The 23,092-nt window shown below is 39.8% G+C and overlaps 1 protein-coding gene across 8 annotated transcripts in view; it reads right to left on the bottom strand.

Moving 5' to 3' along the window:
- Positions 1-23,092, bottom strand: part of NR2C2 (nuclear receptor subfamily 2, group C, member 2) — a 75,639-nt gene that overhangs the window by 28,170 nt on the left and 24,377 nt on the right. For all 8 annotated transcript variants that reach the window (XR_001362844.1, XR_001362843.1, XR_001362845.1 and 5 more), the window contains one exon: positions 10,088-10,198. Coding sequence is in view for 5 of the 8 variants with exons in the window: in XM_005870022.2 (XP_005870084.1) it covers positions 10,088-10,198 (111 nt within the window). In the remaining 3 variants the exon portion in view is untranslated. The remainder of the gene's footprint in view (positions 1-10,087; positions 10,199-23,092) is intronic.

Genomic DNA, 23,092 nt, shown 5'->3' with positions numbered 1-23,092 from the left:
TTTTTTTAATATATTTTATTGATTTTTTACAGAGAGGAAGGGAGAGGGATAGAGAGTTAGAAATATCGATGAGAGAGAAACACCGATCAGCTGCCTCCTGCACACTCCCCACTGGGGATGTGCCCGCAACCAAGGTACATGCCCTTGACCAGAATCGAACCCGGGACCCTTGAGTCCACAGGCCAATGCTCTATCCACTGAGCCAAACCAGTTAGGGCAATTAATTCCCTTTTAATGTGCACGAATTTCGTGCACCGGGCTACTAGTAGTTCCTATAACAAGAGTAACTTCTCTTATTCCCACTCATCAGGTTCTTTAAAGCTGTTCTAGACCCTTGCCCTGCTCTCTCTCAGGATAAGTGCCCAGCTGAGAGCACTGTCCACCTTCTCCCTGAGGACACCAACAGGCTCTCACTTCAAACAGGAGTCTTGTGGGGGGGGGGGCAGGGGGTTGTGTCGAGGCCTTGGGCAAGGGGAAATGTGCTGCATATCTGGCTGCAACTCAGTTCCCTATAGCATATACATGGGCAGGTCTGGAATCTATGCCACATCTCAATAGATGTTGTTACTTGTGACATGGAATTCCATGGTTAGACAGGAAATTCACAGAGTCTAATACAAGAGCTTTGTTAACTATTTGATATGGAAAATCAGACAATGCTGGCTGTTTCAAAAGAAAACGACATGAGTTCAATGAATTATTTACAAACATTTAAAAATATTTGTTTATTCTTCCTTCCGAAGACATTTACATTTTCCATTCAGAGAGATGAAAAAGCTAGAAATGAACCCTAAGGTGATGACCATTAAGCAAACCAAGACATCGCTAACATACATGAGCAGGTGGGCTCCTGTTAAATGAGACCAAGGAAATACCAAATTAAGAAGATGCATCCAGCCCTAACCGGTTTGGCTCAGTGGATAGAGCGTCGGCCTGTGGACTCAAGGGTCCCAGGTTCGATTCTGGTCAAGGGCATGTACCTTGGTTGCGGGCACATCCCCAGTGGGGAGTGTGCAGGAGGCAGCTGATCGGTGTTTCTCTCTCATCGATATTTCTAACTCTCTATCCCTCTCCCTTCCTCTCTGTAAAAAATCAATAAAATATATTAAAAAAAAAAAGAAGTGCATCCAAACTCATTAACATTTAGACATTCCTTTGGAGGAATGAAGGAGAGGAGAGGTATTGTGGGTTGAATCATGTCCCCCCAAAAGTCCTAACCCCCAGGACCTGTGAATGTAACCCTATTTGAAAACAGGGCCTTTGCAGATGTAATCAAGTTAGTATGAGGTCACAGTGGAATTAGGATGGGCCCTAAATCCAATGATTGATGTCCTTATAAGAAGGCCATGTGATGACAGAGACAGAGATTCCCATAAACCCTGTGGTTTCCATTGCACAATTATGAATAGTGTAGGAAATTTTAGAAATGCATTATGTCATATGATAGCAGAGCTGACTATATTTTACTAGCCCAAGGCCCTGTCTAGTTCTGCTCCCAAAGGACCTCAATGTGAAGTGACACAGTGCTATTTTCCACACTCTGTTCTAGCCAGGGTGGGCTCATCATTTCTGTTGTAAAGAGCCTGCAAATGGGCCACCTGAAGGCAAAAACCAGCCACTGGATAATTTTTGTTTGGCTTCCCAAAGTTTAAAAATTTAAAAAACTGGTTACCAACATCTAAAAATAGAGTATTTCCCATAAAAATCAGATCTATAGTTCTCCTGACAAACTGGAAGCTCTGGCCATCCAGGCCCAATTCCTCCATGGCATAGGCTAGCTGGGTGTAACTGCCTCTTTAGATCTTTAGAGCCAGGGGCACAAGCTCTTTGGTTCATCTCAATCCCTACACCTTGGCAACCTGGTCCTGTAAACACCTGAGTTTGTGATTCTGAGATAGGGCTTTGCAGCTAGAGCCATAGATGAAATGCTTGCTCTACTGCTTTCTAATTGCATCAATGTGAAGCATTTATATGAGCCTTCTGAGCCTCTTTTTACATATCTATGAAAAAGGATTACTAGGAAAGTGAAATAATATGATGTTTGTGGAAGTACTTGGTACACCGCCCAGAACATAACAGGATCTTGATAAAAGTATTTCCTCCCTCTGAGCTCTCACATACTTCTCTCCTCACCTGTCTTTTCTTAGCCTTTCAGCTCATCAAGTTTCTCTCTCCCAGTGGGAAAAATTAAGATTTTCTATGGCTCACTCACTCTTTCATTAATTTCTCAACTACTTACAGGTTCTAATCTGTGCCAGGTGCTTTGCTAGATTACAGGCATTATGGAAATGGCTACTGTTCTCGTGACGCTTTTAAGTGGAAAAGACTGGCAAAAAAATAAGTAAACAGATCAACTCGTTAATAACTTCAGTTTATGCTACATATTATGAGGGAAAAGATCAGGCTGAGGTAAGAGAGAATAACACAGGCACTTAACTTTAGAATGAGAGGTCAGGGAAGGCCTCTGTGAGGAAGTGGCATTTAAAATAAGATTCAAGGCTGAGAAGAAGGGAGCCAGATAAAGGTTTAGGGAAAATGTTGCAAGTAACATGAAATGTTCTGGCATACAGAAAGCCTTAAGAGGAAGGAACTCTTAGAACTGATCTTAGGCCCAAGGACAATGAAGAGCAACCCAAGGAGCCCAGAAAAGGATATGGGCTGACCCTGCTGGGAGTTTGAGCCACTCATGGGGGTTTTCCCTCCTAAAACCAGGTCTTCAAGTTTTCTTATACTATTTTATATTTACCTTATACAATTTATATATACATACACACACATGCATGCACGCATACCTACCACACACATACATGTGTAAATAAGTACATAAATATATATAAAATTTGTCAGATCGTCATAGGTCAGGACATATAATTAGAGCATAACAAAGGACAATAGCAAACATGATTAAATTAAAAAGAGAAATCTGTTTAAAAATATTTTTGACCTATGCAAAAAGGTAAATCAATCTATTACCTAAATATAAATTTTAACTCATATGAATAGTTAAGTGTTGCTCATAGGCAATGAGCAAACAAATAACTTCTCCATTTAGCCCCTTACAAAGTTTAGGTGGATAAGTAATTTTTTAAAACATATTTTTATTGATTTCAGAGAGGAAGGGAGAGTGAGAGTGAGACAGAAACATCAATGATGACAGAGAATCATTGATCGACTGCCTTCTGCATGCCCCCTACTGAGGATCGAGCCCACAACCCAGACATGTGCCCTGACCAGAAATCGAATGGTGACCTCCTGGTTCACAGGTTGACACTCAACCACTGAGCCACACCAATCAGGCTCAATAAAAATATATTTCAAAAAACCTGTTAGAATAATCTTTTGTGTTTCTATCAGAAAGAGAAATTAAGAAAACAATCCCATTTATAGTTGCATAAAAAAAAAATACCTAGGAATAAATTTAAGCAAGGAGGTGAAAGACCTGTATACTAAAAACTATAAGACATTAATAAAAGAAAATGAAGACGACATAAATAAATCAAAGATATTCCATGCTCATGAACTAGAAGAATTAATATTGTTAAATACCCATTTACCATATACTCTCACTTATATGTGGAATCTTAGAAACAAAACAAAACAAACAAAAAACTCCCACAAACTCATAGGTACAGAACACAGATTGGTGACTGCCAGAAGCAGGAATGGGGGGTGAGCAAAATGGGTGAAGGTGGCCAAAAGGTATTACAAATTTGCAGTTATAAAATAAGTAAGTCAGCATGGTGACTAGTTAATAATACTGTATTGTATATTTGAAAGTTGCTGAGAGTACATCTTAAAAGTTCTTGTTGCAAGAAAAAAATGTAACTATGTATGATGATGAACGGTAACTAGATTTATTATTGTGATCATTTCCCAATACATACAAATATCAAATCATTATGTTGCTCACCTGAAAACTAGTATGTTATGTCAATAACAGTTCCCCTGAACAACACTCAATGTTGTTTCCTTACAGTGTTGATGAGATGCTGTAGGAATTTGTTTATATCAATCAGCCTGTGATAAATTGGTTTTGTTACACACTGTTTCACTTAAAAGTTTAAGAACCTATTGATGATGTTAAGTGAGGACTTACGGTATACCTCAACAAAAAAAAATTGACACAGGATACTCCCTTTCTCTCAGCAATCCTACTTTGAGAAATTGATCATACAGAAATACTTCCACATGTGCTAAATTAAGCAGGTTATTCTTTGCAGCATCCATGAAATGGGGCATCAAATTGCCACTCAAGAGAAGGAAGTTCTATGTGTATCACACAAAACCATCTCCAAAAAATGTTAAGGAAAAAGAGTAAGGTGCAGAAAGTGTGGGCAGAATGTTGACACATGTTTAAAAATATGCTGCATGTATTTATACATGTGCTTGTAGGTGCATATATAGAGCCTGTTTGAAAGAATAAGTAAGTAATATGTTAACGGTGGCTACCTTTTGGGAGACGCTTGGGGAAGGGGAGGAAAGAAGACTCATCTTTTACTCTTACTCTGTTTGGTGTTTTTGTTATGGCATGCATCTATTACCCATTCAAAACCTACAAACAAGCAACAGCTACTACCAGTACCTGAGAGGGGCCACTCAGAGTGAGAAAGAAAACAGCAGATGGTTGTGGATGTAGAAATGACAGAGAACAGGTAAGGGAAGCTCAAAGAAGGAATACATAGGAATAAAGAGCTGGTAGAAGGGAGAAGTAAGCAAAGTGGGGTGCTTTAAGAGCTCAAGATGCCTTCCCCAGGGGACCATTATAAAGACTGCAAAATTAAAAATACATATATAAATAGCAGAACCCTTTCCTAATAAAATTTGAAGCCTCAATATATAGAGCAGATAAAAGAAGTATTAAATGAATTTTATAAGCTCAAATTTAAATATTTCCTTAGGTCAAACAATGAGTAAAATGATGCTCTCCTGAAAAACACAAACTTGAAATGGGGAGTATGATCTCAGGAAAACCTTAAAAACACAAAGGTGGCAAGAGAAGCTTTATACCACAGTCTGCCCCAAAGAGAATAAACATACAAGTGAGTACAAGTGAGTGCACTGGTGATCTCTGGTGTGTCAACTTTGGAACATGACATATTCAAGTGTGTTTTTCTTTTAATCTATCACAATCACTTTGAAAGCTGGATTAAAAAAAAAAATTTGAACCTAATGTTTATGTAATCTGGGAAGCAATAAAGAACACAATTTGAAAACCACCTGGAAAGATGTGCCTATGATGAAAACCTGTGAGATTTAGTGAGAAGCCACTTTGTGATTCAATGGCTTTAGGCTAAGCTTCATTCTCAGATAAGTGGTGTTCCCCTATGGCTTTTCTTTTTTCTTTTTTAAATAAATGATTTTAGAGAAAGAAGGAAGGAGAGGAAGAAAGGAAGAGAAGGATGGGGGGAAGGAGGGAGGGAATGCCGTAGACCAATTCCAGCATGTCATAATTTCAAGAGTTTCATCAAAAGGTTGATGAGACTTGGGGACTCAACAGGGTTGAGTCACACATGTAGTCACCTGCATCTGGGAATGGCTTAAGGCATTTCCCCAAACCTGAATAGGATACAATAAATTGATTGTGGCTGCCAGACAGTTAAAAGGCATCTTAAACTACATGTTATTGCCTCCTGCTGGCCAAACACCAGAACAGCCGTAGGCTAATTCCCCTATTCTGATAATGGACTCTGTACCAAACCCTGACCCTTTTAAGATATCTCTGCTGCCTTGCCTCAGGACAAATTGTGTTAATAAAAAGCATGGGGTCCTGGGGATGGAGAGAACCTAAGACCTTAGATTTAAGATCTTGGATCTTAGCTCCTTTAGCTAAGCTCCTCTGACCCCCAATGCCTTTCAAAATTATATTTCGTCTCCGGATTCTTTTAGTCTCTGGATTCCTATTTAATCTACGTACAGCCCCTTCTCCAGATTCCTGAACCCTTCTTGATGCTGGGACAAGAACCCCGGCATGAAGGAGAGAGAGGGAGAGAGAGAAACATCAATATCAGAGAGAACTGCAAGCAACAAACCCTGACCAAGGACTGAACCCGCAACCCGGGCATATGCCCTGACTGGGAATGGAACTGGGATCTTTCGGTGCATGGGAAGATGCTCAACCAACTGAGCCACACTGGCCAGGGCCCCTTAATCCCCCATCTTCTCCCACCCTAGACTGCTGTACCCCCAAAAACAATAGCTCTCAATCTCAGCCTTTCCCACTTTGAGGAATGCCACCCTTCTCACTTTGCCCCAAAGTCTTTTTACAGCCATTAGAATAACATGATACTGATGAACACAAGTCTGTGTTTCAAACTCACTTTCCATTGGCCTGTATAACTAGATATGTTGGTCTTGTGTTGACTACCACACCTTAATTAGTATCATCATTATTAAAATCAGTAATATAAATTCTGGAATGGGAAAATATAGCTATAAAGGACTTGACTAGGACAACTGATGACATTTTAGCATATAGACTATCGATTAGATAATGGCATATTTCAACATTATATTTCAGGATTTTGATAATTACTGTGATTATGTAAGAGAATGTCTTTGTTCTTATAAGTACTGAACTATCCAGGGCAAAGAGGTGTGATGTCTTTAATTCTCAAGTGATTCAGCAAATATATACATACACACACCCAGAATGTTACAGAAAACAATTGGTGAATCTAAAAAAAGGGTATAATGGGTTTCCATGTACTATTTTCCATAGTTTAAAATTATACAACAATAAAATAAAAAATCGTAACTAAGCTAACATTTATTGATGTTTGCCTTCTATAGGATTAAATAAATTATCTCATTTGATCCTTTAAAAATCCTATAAATTAGGCACTATTTTTGGTGTTATTTTACAGCTATACATACAGATTATTGAAACTTTCCCCAGGGTCACATAGCTGAGGGAAGACAAGATTTTACCCTAAGTCTGTTCCATTAAGAGTCAAAGCTCTTAAATATTGCCTTTATAGTATAATCTTTTTCTCTCAACCTTATCACAGAAGCTAGAAGCTACTATTTGGGTTCCAAGCATTGTTATTCATTAAAACATCATAGTTCTTATTCTCTTCACAGATCTCAGGGCATGTGAGAATCATCACTGAAGTCAGGGCTAGAAATGAAATTTCATCAAAGCCATCAGCACCAACAGCAAGAACCGAGAAATTATCCTGTAACATTAATTTTTCTTTTTTTAAATATATATTTTTATTGATATTTTACAGAGAGGAAAGGAGAGGGATAAGAGTTAGAAACATCGATGAGAGAGAAACATCGATCAGCTGCCTCCCACACCCCCCCCCCCCCACTGGGGATTGCCCGCAACCAAGGTACACGCCCTTGACCAGAATCGAACCTGGGACCCTTCAGTCTGCAGGCCGATGCTCTATCCACTGAACTAAACCAGTCAGGGCTACATTAATTTTTCTTAAAACAAAACAAAAAAACCCCCAAACCTTAAAATGCAGTCAATTCAGTTGCACTTAGGTATGTCCAAATTTTTAACAATAAAAAGATTTTCAATTATATTTACTATACATAAAAATCATGCTAATGGGTTATCTTCCCTAGAGAGACTGAAAGCTCAATGCCAGGGAACTAATCTACAAGACCTTACTGCACTCCAGTCAGGACAGCAATGTCACCATGACCCGCACACCAGGCAATGGAAATAGTCTGACTGTATATAGAACAGGTTGCTAGAATGGCTCTTAGACAAAGATTCTACTTATACCAATACAGGGGAAATGTACACTCTCTTGAAATATACATTAGCTACTGAGAGTCTCCTGGGAAACCCTTTATGTTCTTATCTGCCCTCAGATGGATGTAGGACCATGATGTAGTAGCCATGGTTAAATGCAAAGTTAGGTCCTTTCCCAGTCAGGAGAATTATGTAGGCAGGATCCTAACACCCACTATAGAAAACTATAAAAGACCCAATTTTTAAAAAATATTTTTTAAAATTGATTTTTAGAGAGAGAGGAAGGGAGAAGGATAGAGTGATATAAACACCGATGAGAGAGAAACATCATCAATCAGCTGTCTTGCCCCCTATTGGGGGGCTGAGCCCATAACCCCAAGCAAATCGAACCAGCAACCTTTTGTTTCATGGGTCAATGCTCAACCACTGAGCCACACTGGTCTGGCTAAAGGACCCATTTTGAAGTCTACAATCAGCAAATAAAAACAAGAGAAAAAATAATTTAGCTATATAAAGTCCTAATTCTGGTCAATAGTAAAGCATTAATGTCAGGCTATTACTTCTGAATTTCCAAACACTCAAATATGTGTTTTCTACTTGGGGTAAAGTTAAAATAATGACAAGCATATGAATTCTTGTAATTATGATAAAATATTATGCAATACAAACATAAGCGGAATGTAATTTTTAACTTATTTCATTTATTAGAACTCTTCTATGCTTAGTTTATAATACAGTCCATAAAATCACTTTTACAAGTGAGCGAAAACTATAGAAATTATCTAGTTACTCTATCATATTGTTCACTTGTGTGTTTTTTCATACTGTTCACTTGTACTGAGCTTAACAATAAATGAAAACAATTCTTTTATACCTATTCACTCAAATACCTGTCCACCCTGATATCCTTTTAAATTCATGTTATGTAATAATGTTTTCTTTCCTACCATTCATCTCTGTTCATGTTTGGTTTGGTCTTTTGATTCAGCTTGTTGAAATAATTATGAATCTTTAACCTGAGTATGTTGATCCTACTTTTGATACTTATATCTTCTCTTTGCCCAGTGGGCCAGAGGCAGCTGTGTTCAGAGTCCTGGCTAAGACTAAACTTCCCATAAGTGAATATTATTTAGTTAATAACAACAATACTGGTAATAATAGTTATTATATAATCTTAGTACATACTAAACATTAATAGGTTCCAGGCACTTGTTCTAAGCACTTTACAAGCAATATACCATTGACTCCTCATAATAACCTTATAAGTATTATTACTACTACTACTACTACTACTACTACTACTACTACTAGAGGCCTGGTGCATGAAACTCGTGCATGGGGGGCGGGGAGAGGTGTCCCGCAGCCCGGCCGGCACCCTTTCCAATCTGGGACTCCTCAGGGAATGTCTGACTGCCGGTTTAGGTGCAATCCCTGTGGGGGTAGGACCTAAGCCAGCAGTCAGACATCCCTCTCACAGTCCAGGACGACTGGCTCCTAACCACTCACCTGCCTGCCTGCCTAATGCCCCCAACTGCCCACCCCTGCCGGCCTGGTCGCCAACTGCCCTCCCCTGCAGGCCTGGTCGCCCCCAACTGTCCTCCCTGCAGGCCTGGTTGCCCCCAACGGCCCTCCCCTGCTGGCCTGATCTCGCCCCTAACTGCCCTCCCCTGCCAGCCTGATCTCGCCCCTAACTGCTCTCCCCTGCTGGCCTGATTGCCCCTAACTGCCTCTGCCTCGGCCCCCACCACCATGGCTTTGTCCGGAAGGAAGTCAGACGTCTAGAAGATAGCCGGTTGACCCGGTCTAATTAGCATATTACCCTTTTATTAGTATAGATTAGTATTATTACTATATACATTTTCTAAATGAGACATGTGGCACTGAAAAGTTAATTTTCTAGATTAAACAAAAAACTATAAAGTGGGGCACTGGATTTGACTTCAAGTAGGAGCCCATATTCTTAACCAGTAGAACATATTATTACCTCTCAATTTGGACACACATAACATAATAAAATGAAACTTCATTCCAATAATTTGAAATAAGTTTACAGACTTTTGTATTAAAAGTTAATTTAATAGCCCTGGTTGGGTAACTTGGTTGGTTAGAGTGTCATCCTGTATACCAAAAGGTTGTGGGGCACATATGGAAGGCAGTATTTCTCTCTCAGGTCAATGTCTCCCCTCCACCCCCCACCTTCTCAAATCAATAAAAAACATATCCTCAAGTGAGAATTTTTTAAAAAAGTTAATTCAATAAATGTAAACTTCCTTTACTTTTTTAAAGAATAAAGTTGTACTATACTTGATGCCCAAGACTCAACTCCTTAGTGAAACCTTTAGGCAGGTGGCTAGAACCAAGTGGGACTGGTGCAGGTACCTGGATGCGCTGAGGTGAGGCTACCGCAGAGTCCGTGGAGATTATCTGGATGCGTGGGGAGGGGCTGGTCATCCCTGGAGATTCTGGCCGAGAAGTCTGTGTACGTGGTACCTGTGGGCAAAAAGTGGGCTAGATCACAAGGGGGCTCAGAAAGATGCCTAGTGGTGGCCTAAGGACCATGCCTTTTGCTTTCACAGTGGCCTTGAGTGATTAACTAATGTAGTTGTAGAATGGACACAGGATGATAAAGGAATCAATGAGATATTGGCACAGGATGGTACAAAGAAAATACAATCGTAAAATAGCTGTTTCTAATGTTGTACATGCAAGGGAGGGGGTGGGGGGAGAAATTTTCAAGTCTGCTCTGCACAATTTTAACACAATAAAAAGCTACCAAAATAAATTTTTAAAGATGATCTTTGAATTTTTTCACGGTCTCCAAAGCTACCTATAAAACACTCCTTCAGATGAGTTTCCAAAAAGAATGCTCTAGTAACACTGTAGAAGATGGCAAACAGAACCATGGAACACTGAAAACTATTGGGATTAGTACCCATGAAAGAGTCCTGGCAATCTCCCAGCCCCACTTTTACGTATATACTCAAGAGAAAGGCAAACATATGTCCACACAAAAATCTGTAAAAAATGTTCACATAGTATTATTCATAGTAGCTCAAAAGTAGAAACAAATCAAATGTCTATCAACTGATGAATAAATAAAATGTAGCATATATCCATGCAATAAAAAGGAATGTAGTACTGATACATTTGACAGCATTGATTATATCAGTCACAAAAGACCATATATTCACCCTGGCTGGTTTGGCTCAATGGATAGAGCATCGGCCTGTGGACCAAAGGGTCCCAGGTTCAATTCTGGTTAAGGGCACGTACCTTGGTTGCAGGCTCCTCCCCAGCCCAGGCCCTGGTCTGGGCACGTGCAGGAGGCAACCAATCAATGTGTTTCTCTCACATCAGTATTTCTCTCTCTCTTTCCCTCTCTCCCCCACTCTCACTAAAAATCAATGGAAAAATATCCTCAGGTGAGGATTAACAACAACAAAAATAAACAATAAATACTAGTAAGTAAAACATTAAAAATAAAAGACCATATATTCTATGATTTCATTTATATAAAACGTCCAGAACAGGCAAACCAATCAGAATTGAAAGTAGGTTAGTGGTTGCCAAGGGCTGAGGGGATAGAGGAAGGGGGATTAACTGCTAATAGGTATAAAATTTCTTTCTGGGGTGATGAAAAATTTTGGGAATTAGATAGTGGTGGTAGCTGTCAACTTTATGGTTATACTACAATGTATAATTTAAAAGGATGAATTTTATGGTAAGTTAATATATCTTAATTTTATAAAGGATATCATGATTAATTACTGGGATAAGTTATACAGATATTTTCTTTCATAAGCATTAATTTTACCAACAAAAATTCACTATAATAAATAACAGAACCCAACATTCTCACAGAGATTTTCACTTTACAAAATGCTTCATATAAATTCTCTCCTGGTTAAGAGATAAGCAGAATAGACACAAACTATTTTAGAGAAGGTGTGATAAGGCTCAAATCCTGGAGAATACATTTTTCAGAATCCATGTACATGCATTTGCTAGCTGTTTACTATTTGTAATTAAGAAAAAGTAACTGGCCAGTCACTTTATCAGAGTACACTTATTAATTTCTTCTTTAATAACAAACATTTAGAATTTTGGATGAGTCTTTTATTACTCTGAAAATTAAGAGCTCTTTCTTTTTTACAGTCTCATAATATTCCACTGTGCAAATGTACCACAACTTTTTTGTCCACTCATCTACTGTTTCCAGATCTTAGCTATTGTAAATTGTGCTATGAACATAGGGGTGCATACATTCTTTCTGATTGGTGTTTTGGATTTCTTAGGATATATTCCTGTAAGTGGGATCACTAGGTCAAATGGCAGTTCCATATTTAATTCTTTGAGGAAACTCCTTACTGTTTTTTATAGTGGCTGTACCAGTCTGCATTCCCATTGATATCTTCTTTTTTAAAAATGTTTTTACTGATTTTTAGAGAGAGCGAAGAAAAGAGGGATAGAGAGGTAGAAACATCAATGAGGAGAGAGAAACATACTCTCCAGGTCCCTCCATGCTATCTCAAAGGGTAAGAGATCTTTTTTACTGCTGCATAGTATTCCACAGTGTAAATGTACCACAGCTTTTCTATCCACTCATCTACTGATGGGCACTTGAGTTGTTTCCAGATCTTAGCTATTGTAAATAATGCTATGAACATAGGGGTGCATATATTCTTTCTAATTGGTATTTCTGGCTTCTTAGGATATATGCCCAAAAGTGGGATTGTGGATCAAACAACAGTTCCATTTTTAATTTTTTGAGGAAATTCATTTATTCAATCTAGTAGTTTTTTTGTGGAGTCTTTAGGTTTTTCTATGTACAATATTATGTCATCTGTGAACAATGTCCATTTTAGTTCCTCCTTTCCAATTTGGATTCCTTTTTTTTTTTTCTTGTCTGATCACTGTGAATAGGATTTCCAGTACTATGTTGAATAAGAATGGTGAATGCAAAAAAAAAAAAAAGAATGGTGAATGCAGCCCTGATCGGTTTGGCTCAGTGGATAGAGTGTCAGCCTGTGGACTGAAGGGTTCCAGGTTTGATTCTGGTCAGGGACACATGCCTGGCTTGTGGGCTCAATCCCCGGTGTAAGGCATGCAGGAGGCAGCCGATCGATGATTCTCTCTCATCATCAATGTTTCTCTCTCTCTGTCTCTCTCTCTCTCTCTCTCTCTCTCTCTCTCTCTCCCTTCCTCTCTGAAATCAATAAAAATAATAATATTAAACCCTACTTCACATCATATAAAAATTTGAAAAAAAACAGGTATAAATCTTCATGATCTTTGATTAGGCATTGATTTCTTAGCCATTATACTTAAAGGACAATAAACAATAGAAAAACTGCCCTAGCTGGTTTGGCTCAGTGGATAAGTGTAGACCTATGGACTGAAGGGTTCTGGGTTCGATACAGGCCAAGGGCACATGGCTGGGTTGTAGACTCGATCCCCAGTGGGGGTGTGTGTGTGCAGGAGGCAGTTGATCAATGATTCTCTCTCATCATTGATGTTTCTATCTCTCCCTCCCTTCCTCTCTAAAATCAATAAAAATATATTTTTAAATTTTTAATTTTTTGAGTAAACTCCACACTGTTCTCCACAGTGGCTGCACCAGTCTGCATTCCCACCAGCAATGAAAGAGGGTTCCTTTTTCTCTGCATCCTCTCCAGCACTTGTCATTTGTTGATGATAGCCATTGTGACAGGTGTGAGATGGTACCTCATTGTTGTTTTGATTTGCATCTCTCAGATGATTAGTGACTTTGAGCATGTTTTCATATGTCTCTTGGCCTTCTGTATGTCCTCTTTCAAAAAGTGTCTATCTAGGGCCTTTGCCCATTTTTTGATTGGATTGTTTATCTTCCTTTTGTTGTTTAATGAGTTCCCTATAAATTTTGGAGATTAAACCCTTATCAGAGATAACATTGGCAAATATGTCCTCCCATGCAGTGGGCTTTCTTGTTGTTTTGTTGATGGTTTCTTTCACTGTGCAGAAGCTTTTTATTTTGATGTAGTCCCATTTGTTTATTTTCTCCTTAGTTTCCATTGCCCTAAGAGCTGTTTGGTAAAGATATTGCTATGACAAATGTCTGCTATTTTGCTGCCTATGGCTTCTTTTGGGATTTTTATGCTTTCCAGTCTTATGTTTAAGTCCTTTATCCATTTTGAGTTTATTTTTGTATGGTGTAAGTTGGTGGTCTAGTTTCATTTTTTTGCATGTATCTGTCCAATTTTCCCAACACCATTTATTGAAGAGACTCAGTGATCCCACTTCTAGGAATAGATCCCAAGAAAACAGAAACACCAATCAGAAAGGATATATGCACCCCTATGTTCATAACAGCACAATTTACAATAGTTAAGATTTGGAAACAGTCTAAGTGCCTATCAGTAGATGAGTGGATTAGAAAACTGTGGTACATCTACACAATGGAATACTACGCTGCTGTAAAAAAGAAGTAATTCTTACCATTTGCAACAGCATGGATGGAACTGGAGAGCATTATGCTAAGCAAAATAAGCCAGTCAGAGAAAGATAAATATCACACAATCTCATTCATTTGTGGAATATAATGAACAATATAAACTGATGAACAAAAATAGAACCATAGTCAATAGAAGCATTGAACAGACTGTGCAAATTATGAGGGAAGGTGGGGGGTGAAAGGGTAAGAGATCAACCAAAGGACTTGTATACACGCATATGAACATAACCAATGGACATAGACGGGGGTAGGGTGAGGGCATGTACTGGGGGGTGGGGGCGGCTAGGGAGAGGTCAATGAGAAAAAAGAAGACTTACGTAATACTTTAAACAATAAAGAATTTAATTAAAAACAAAACAAAAACTATAGAAAAAGTAGGTAAGATGTACTTTGTCAAAATTGAAAACTTTCGTGCTTAAAAGGATACTACAGTGGGGCCTTGACTTACGAGTGTCCCGACTAACGAGTTTTTCAAGATACGAGCAGTCTCTCGGCAGATTTTTTGCTTTGAGTTGAGAGCTAAAATTCGGGTTACGAGCCAGCTTCAGATACCCCACCGCCAGTTGGCGCAGTGAACGTCACAGTGAATGCCACAACATCAGCCCAGCATCACGTGTCTCACTCGTTCACTGATGATTTGACATACGAATAATTTGAGTTACGAGCTCCGTCACGGAACGAATTAAACTCGTAAGTCAAGGCCCCACTGTATATAGAAAGTGAAAAAAAATCCAGGGAGTGGGAGAAAATATTTGCAAATCATATATCTGACAAGGGACTTATATTGACACTATAAAGAACTCTTATAATTCAATTACAATACTATTAAAAAGAATTTTAAAATAACAAAGATGAATAGACATTTCTCCAAAGAAGATATACATATGCCCAATAACTCCATGAAAAGATGCTCAACATCATTAGCCATTACAGAAATTCAAATCAAAATCACATTAAGCCCTAGCCAGTTTGGCTCAGTGGCTAGAGCATCGACCTGCAGACCAAAGGGTCCCAGGTTCGATTCTGGTCAAGGGCACATGCCTGGGTTGCAGGCTCAGTCCAACATGCAGGAGGCAGCCAATCAATGATTCCCTCTTATCATTGATGTTTCTATCTCTCTTCCCCTCTGAAATCAATGAAAATTAAAATTTTTTAAAAATCGCATTAAGATACCACTTCATACCCATTAGGATGGTTATAATAAAAAAGAAAGATTAAGTTTGGCAAGGATGTGGAGAAACTGGAACTCTTATTCATTGCTGATGGAAATATACAATAGTATAGACAGTTTGGAAAACAGTTCTTCAAATGCTTACAGAGTTGTCATGTGATTCAGCACTTCTAGGTAGATACAGCAGAGAAATGAAAACATGTCATACAAAAACCTACACATGAATATTCATAGTAGCATTATTCCTATTAGCCAAAAAAGAGAAACCACCCAATGCCTATCTACAAATGAACAAACAAATGTGGTATACATATACAACAGAATCTACATATATAAAAGCCTAATATGCAAATTGTACCTGCGGGAGTTCAACCGGGAAACTGATCGCTTGCTATGACATGCGCTGACCACCAGGGAGCGGCGCGGAATGAAGGCAGGCCCCGGCCGGCAGCCGGCAAAGGGAGGCCCCTGCTGGCAGCCGGAAGGCCCCGATTGGCCCAGATCGCTGGCCAGGCCTAGGGACCCTACCCATGCACGAATTTTGTGCACCAGGCCTCTATTATTATCACAAAAAGAAATGAAGTACTGATTAATGCTACATCATCAATAAACCTTGAAAACATATGCGGAGTGAAAGCAAACTAAACACAAAAGGCCACATATTGTATGATTCCATTTATATAAAATGTCCAGAATAGGCAAGGTGATAAAAAAGCCAGAAAGTAAATTAGTGGTTGCCTATCATTGAGGGAATAGGGAATTGTGGGTGGGGGAGGAGTGGGGGCTGGGATACCTAAGAGGTGTAAGGTACCTTTGGTATAATGAAAAATGTTTTGGAGTTAGATAGTGGTGATGGTACACAACCTTATAAATATATTAAAAGCCACATAATCGTACAATTTAAATAGGTAAATTGTATGGTATGTGAATTATTCTATACTAGTGGCCCGGTGCATGAAATTCGTGCACATTAAAAGGGAATTAATTAGCCAAAACCAGTTTGGCTCAGTGGATAGAGCGTCGGCCTGCAGACTGAAAGGTCCCAGGTTCGATTCCGGTCAAGGGCATGTACCTGGGTTGCGGGCACATCCCCAGTAGGAGATGTGCAGGAGGCAGCTGATCGATGTTTCTCTCTCATCGATGTTTCTAACTCTCTATCTCTCTCCCTTCCTCTCTGTAAAAAAATCAATAAAATATATTTTAAAAAAAAATCGATAAAATTGTTGACCATCTGTGTTGCTCTTACCGTGACAGAGCAGGAGAAATGGCTAAAAGCTTATTACAAGTCATGTTCATTGAGGGCTTCCAATGTGCTAGCCATTGTACTAAGTACTTTATTATATTTTTATTTAGTCAGTCCTTATAACTAACCAATGTATTGGGTACTATTCTTGTACCCATTTGAGAGATGAGGAACCTAAGCCATTTTATGAGCAATTTTCCCAGTTGGTCTCCAGAAGGCCTTGCCTACTTGTCCTCAAAGGCTGTTGCTCTTCCACCCCGGGGCAGGGGGCACAGCCTCAGGTGCCCTGGCCCCGGGGCGGGGGGAGCGTGGCCTCAACGTTCCCCAGCCCAGCGTTGGGGCGGGTGTGTGTGTGTGTGTGTGTGTGTGCGCGGCCTCAGGTCCCCTGACTCAAGGGCGTGAGGACCATTTGCATATTAGCTCTTTATTATATACGATAATAAAAGCCTAACATGCTAAGTGTCCGGCTGTCCATTCAACCAATCAAAGCGTAATATGCTAATGATATGCTAAGGCCGCTCAACCACGCACTATGATGGGCACTGATCACCAGGGGACACAGTCAACCAGTTGCTATGACGTGCATTGACCACCAGGGGGAAGACGCTCCGACAGGTAGGTTAGCTTGCTGCTGGGGTCCGGCCGATTAGGACTGAGCGAGATGGGCCAGACACGCCCTGGAGCCCTCCTGCAGTACCTCCCCAGCTGGCCAACCTCCGTGTCCCTCCGTGGTCCTGACAGTGCACCGGTGGGGTCCCCCGGCCTGGCCTGCGCCCTCTTGCAATCCGGGACCCCTCAGGGGATGTTGTAGAGCCGATTTCAGACTGATCCCGCAGGCCAGGCAGAGGGACCCCACTGGTGCATGAATTTGTGCACTGGGCCTCTAGTACTGTAATAAAGCTCTTAACATTTTTTTAAAAAAAAGAAGGAACAAATAAATTATGCAATCCAAGGTGTAAAAGTAGTCAGGAGAGAGGTCACCTTAGGGAGGGCAGGAAATTCTATTTTTTTCTTAACCTGGGTGGTGTTTTTAACCATGGTAATGTTCTCTCTGATAATTCAGTGTGTTATACACCTATAAATTATGTACTTATGTATCTTATACTACAATAAAAAGTTTATTTGAAAGTATTAAAAAAATATTCCACAGGACTCAAAGGAGCTTTCTAAACAGTAAGCCAAAAGTGACCTTGGCCATACTTCACTGGAACCTGTGAGCCTTGACCCTGTGCCACTCTGGAGCTGTGTGCTGGGTACACAGAGCATTCTAAAGTTGGTCTTGCCTTCAAGTTATCTGGGAGTGGGTGGAGTGGGGTGGGGATGGAAGGGCAAAAGTGTGGGTTGGGCACTTAGACTGCTATTTGCCAGCTTTGCAATTCTGCCTGAGCTACAGTTTATAATCTCCGGGATTCTGGCTCCCTCACCTGTTAAGGGATACACTTGCAAATTTTATAATTCCTTTTATATGAGAAGCCCAAAACCCTCAACAAATTTGCCTGAGGGGACATGGGTCAAGTTGGCATGGGCTACAGGGCTGCCTGTAATTCAGTAATAAATGTAGACTGGGTGAACAGCCTTAAATATTCCTGGGATTCAGCAAAGGGATGCTATGATGGGACCTCTGAAAAATTTTTGTAGCTGTGTAGATTAGAGCCCAATATTATGAACAGGTATCAAGGAAGGAAATAGGCGCATACTAAGTTGCGGGTTTGATCCCTGGTCAAGGCGCATACGGGAGGCATCCAATTGATGTTTCTCTCTCACATCAAGGCTTCTTTCTCTCTCCTTCTCTCCTCTTTCTCTAAATATCCTTGGGTAAGGATTTAAAAATAAGTAAATAAATACAAATAATAAATAAAAGAAACCTACATAATATATAAAAAATATTAGCTGAATTTCTGACTACTTGAAGGGTTTGCTTTCCATTTTTTCCTGCCTACCTTTTCAGTACCTGATGACAGTCTTAGCCTACTTTCTACTTTCTTCAACCTCCTCAAGTTGCAAAGGACAGGGCAGGATCTTTTAGTTCACGCTGAAGTATAAATGCCCATCCAGGTGTGTGTTATATGTTGGCCAGAGTACTTGCACTCTGACCAGGAAACTGCTGGTCCAAAGGACTACTAACTGCCAGTCCAAAGGACTCAATTAAACTATGAGCCAGCTTGGTAAAAATAAGTATGTTTAGCTGCAGGTCTTCAAGGTCTGGTCTGTGACTCATGCTTAAAGGGTAAAATCAGCTGTGTCACTTCACATTCTTTCTAACATTAACCATGCTTGCTTCAACACACAAATGTTTACTGGCTAAGACAGTTTTAATAAAACCCTGCTCCTCTGGCCAGACCTTCCTGATCCCTCAGTTTGGTACACATGTCCCACTCTGAGCTCCTAGAGCTCCTGCATCATAGTACTCTCCCCAGGGAACTTATTGTAACTGCCTGTTGAAGCCTACCCCGGGGGGCATAAGGGTACATTTACTATTTCTCCTTTTACTCCCAAAGCCAGGCACATATTAGGCCCACAATGACTGCTTAGTCAGTGAATACTTTTAAACTTCGGGAATAAATAAGAAGTCTTTACAGTACTCAATCCTGGGAATCTGCCTACCCCTTTCTTTGTTTTACTCTACTCTTGTGCCTGTCTGCTAATTAGATATTCTATCAGTACCACGCAACACCTGCCTTGGAAGTTTATTATATAAACCAGTGGTCGCCAACCTTTCGGACCTTGCGGACCACCGGTTGGCGACCATTGATTATAAACCAAGGAATACTGGCTTCCATTGACACATCTGGGATTATGAGGTTGATGGGAAAATTCATACATTTTCAACATGGAGAACCTTCTCTATTCATCATAATATAATACTGCCTTGGTAGCATTTTTAAAGGAAATAATCCTCAGGAAATTTTTTCTGTAGTTTACACACAGTAATTTGCTAAAAGATGAAGAGAATGCAAAGACAGCACTGGCTAATGAGCAAATATTTAAAAAAAGAGTTTCTAAACTGTAATTTATTTTGGATTTTGGCTGCAACATTCCCCTAAGTTATTAATAGGGCAACAAAGTTCACACACTCTGAAAAAAACAGATTGCACAGGCCTAATATGTTACAAATATCAATCAGGAACTTCCGACTTCTCCTTAACATTTCCAGTGAAAAAATGAACAATGTAACCCGTAAATGCCTACCTAAGTGGGTAAATGGTTTCAGGTAGAGGACACCTCTATCCTGAACTGAAATGTACTACATCCTCCTTTTATTTTTAATTTCAAAAGATCATTAAATAACAAGTGTAATGAAAGGTCAATGGACAAAGAGTTAAACCCTCTTTGTGCTGCAACTTGAATCACAGAGAGAAGAATCCACAGGAAGCTGCTGTTCTTTAAAGTGCTTACCCCTTACCTCACAGAGGATTAAAACCTTATAATGTCCATGTGCCACATTCATAAAGAATTACTTTTCTTGAAGACTGGTAAATCCAGCTCTTCTTTATTAGTATAAAGTCAATGAAAGAATCAAAGCAGAATATTATAAATCAGCCCCACTCATAACAAAATTAATTAATCAGTTCTTCAATTTTCCAGGTGATAATATGTTTAAAAAAGATGAAACTACAGCCCTAAATTTACTGGCACAAAATCAAAGATCCAAAGTCAACAACCACTACCTGCAATTATGTACAACAATGATGTTTTTAAGAGCAATATGGTTCACAAACTGTTCATAGGTTCACAAACTGTTCATAGGCAGATTAACCTGCTGAAAACAATAATAAACAAGCAAATGGCTTTTGATCCCCTGAATTTACCCAGCACACTAAAAAAAAATGCCTATAAAGAAATAATCTGCTAGGTGCTAAGCACAGTAGACACTAAAATGAATTCCTTCAAATAGGTGTCTAAATCCACTGCAATCTGATCAACTGCTCGAAAAACAAGTACCTGTGAAATACACTACATTACAAGGAGGCTTCCCTACAGGAACAGAGAGAAGGAGAAAAGGCTTGTTTTCTTCAGGACCCTTACACTTACCATGCTAAAGAATCCCTGCAGTTTAATTTACATTTTTCCTCAGCAATCTTCCAGACCAGAGCATCCAACCCAAATGACGAGGGGTTGGTTGGGGAACTCACAGGCATTTGCTTTCAAATTGCCACTGCAGATTCCATTCACTAAAATCTGACAAGGCTGAATAAAGATGCCCTTTCCATGACCCTGCTCTGCTGAAGGTCAAGAACACTATCACTTCTTGTAACTAAGGAAGCAAAATTGTCATGTTCCTGCTGTTTCACCAGCTGCTGAAGCAGTCTGTCTAATAATATGATTAATTTGCTTCTAGAGAAGATGTACTTGGCTTTACAAAGTTCTCCCTTCACCTACATTGTTACCTTTACTAAATGCTCCCAACCGCTCTTTCCTTTAAAGACCACCTGAACTGAGAGCTCTTAAGAATGTTACCATGGAGTCCAACAAATTCAAAATAGTTTTAAAACTTTAAGGAGTGGGGGGAAGATTTGGAGAACTCAGAAATACCACATTCTACATACAGCATTTTCAACTTCACAATATATTAAGCTAATATTTTTAGACAGGGTCCTTGCAAATTCCTTATTCATTCAAAGGGAAGGCAACAACATAACAGTCTACATTACATACAAAAACACCCACAAGAAAAACAGCACTGGGCTCATTTAATAAACATTTGACTACATCACCTCAACATGTGAATACAGGTCAGAGTTCTAGCCTCTGCAGCCTCCCATTTTCACAGGAGGATGAGCATAGGCAGTGCAAAGACAGCACTGTAACAGGCCATGGAATGGCTTCAAGTCTAAGCCTCACCCTTCCAGTAAGGCCATAGAGCAGCGGTTCTCAACCTGTGGGTCGCGACCCCTTTGGCGGTCTAACAACCCTTTCACAGGGGTCGCCTAAGACCAGTGATTCCCAAAGTGGGCGCTACGCCCCCCGTTGGGCGCTGCAGCGATCCAGGGGGGCGGTGATGGCCACAGGTGCATTTGGGGGCGATGAGTAACTGCTATTAAAATTTAAAAAAAATTAATTTCCAGGGGCTGAGTAATATTTTTTCTGGAAAGGGGGCGGTAGGCCAAATAAGTTTGTTTCACAGGGGTCGCCTAAGACCATCCTGCATATCAGATATTTACATTACGATTCATAACAGTAGCAACATTACAGTTATGAAGTAGCAACACAAATAATTTTATGGTTGGGTCACAACATGAGGAACTGTATTTAAAGGACCAGAAGGTTGAGAACCACTGCCATAGAGGAAAGGGAGCTCCTGAAGTCACCGTGAATTAGAGGTGGGGCTGGAACTAATACCCAGATTCTTTGGCTGCCGGCCAAGAGCACTTGCCACTAAAGCCAACCTGTAGCCTCCTGTTTGACATGGAGACTCACCTGTTTTAACACCTTAACTAACATGAAACAAATACTAGTCAGTCAACAAAACAAAGGAAAGTCTGGGGACAGGTGGGAAGAGTTTATGGATATTTACTTTTATATAGGATGGGGAGTTTAGAGAGGAAGGAAACTAAAATAGTAAGTTCTCCACATTGCTACAAGTTTGTATGTGTACTAACTTAAAATAAACTAAGTTAAGAGAATATGTCATCCATTTTTCAAATTCTAGCACAAACCTAGGTTCCCAACCCGAAGGGAAAAATTAATCAAGAGGGGAAAAAAAAGAAATGATTCTCTTCTTTTAAAAATGGGAGATTACAGTCCCTCCCTATCTCAAGTATTTAAAGATCTAAAAAACATTACACTCTATTCACTAAGTACAACTAATAAATGATATATAAAAGGAAAGATTAGTCCAACTGTTGAGGTCAATAGGTCTGCTCTTCTTATCATAAAAATTTGTTCATGCCCTCTGACCTGGTAATTCTACTTCTGGGAATCCACCTCACACGAACTATCATAAATACTGAAAGGGCTCTATCAGTGTGTAGTACTAAATTACTTTTCTAGGGAACACAGTAATTCCCTCTCTCAGGGAATCCATATGAGGCAGATCCTACCTCCAATTGTAGAAGCAGAAAATGCCAGATACTTCCAGGTCTGGTATCTCTTGAAGGGCAGGGGGTCAATCAGATGCAAGAGCCTGAGACTCTGCACTGGCAGCAGGAATGTTAAGATAGGAGGAGGGTCTTAAGGTCTGCCCCATTCTTACTAAATGTTATTTCTTACTAATGTTAAAATGTAGCACAGTATTTTGCAGATGCAGCTGTAAATAGGATGAGCTGACAGTAACTCAACAAGATAAATGAGGCCAAGAAGTCAATCAACAAATAACTAACCAAGTAGTGTAAATAAGTGATAGCTAAGCCTTTCTTCAGGAAGACAGAGTTTTGGATATGAATACTGTCTCCTTTACTTGCTAAAGTAAATAAAACCACCTTGCGACAACCACGTCTCTTTTTTTGAATAGAGCACCCCAAGTGGGGAACACCTTGAGTT

The sequence above is a fragment of the Myotis brandtii genome, unplaced genomic scaffold (genome assembly GCF_000412655.1).
Source record: "Myotis brandtii unplaced genomic scaffold, ASM41265v1 scaffold312, whole genome shotgun sequence".
Classification (NCBI taxonomy): domain Eukaryota; kingdom Metazoa; phylum Chordata; class Mammalia; order Chiroptera; family Vespertilionidae; genus Myotis; species Myotis brandtii.
Note: the sequence above shows the minus strand (reverse complement) of the source record. Positions and strands in the feature narration are given on the sequence as shown.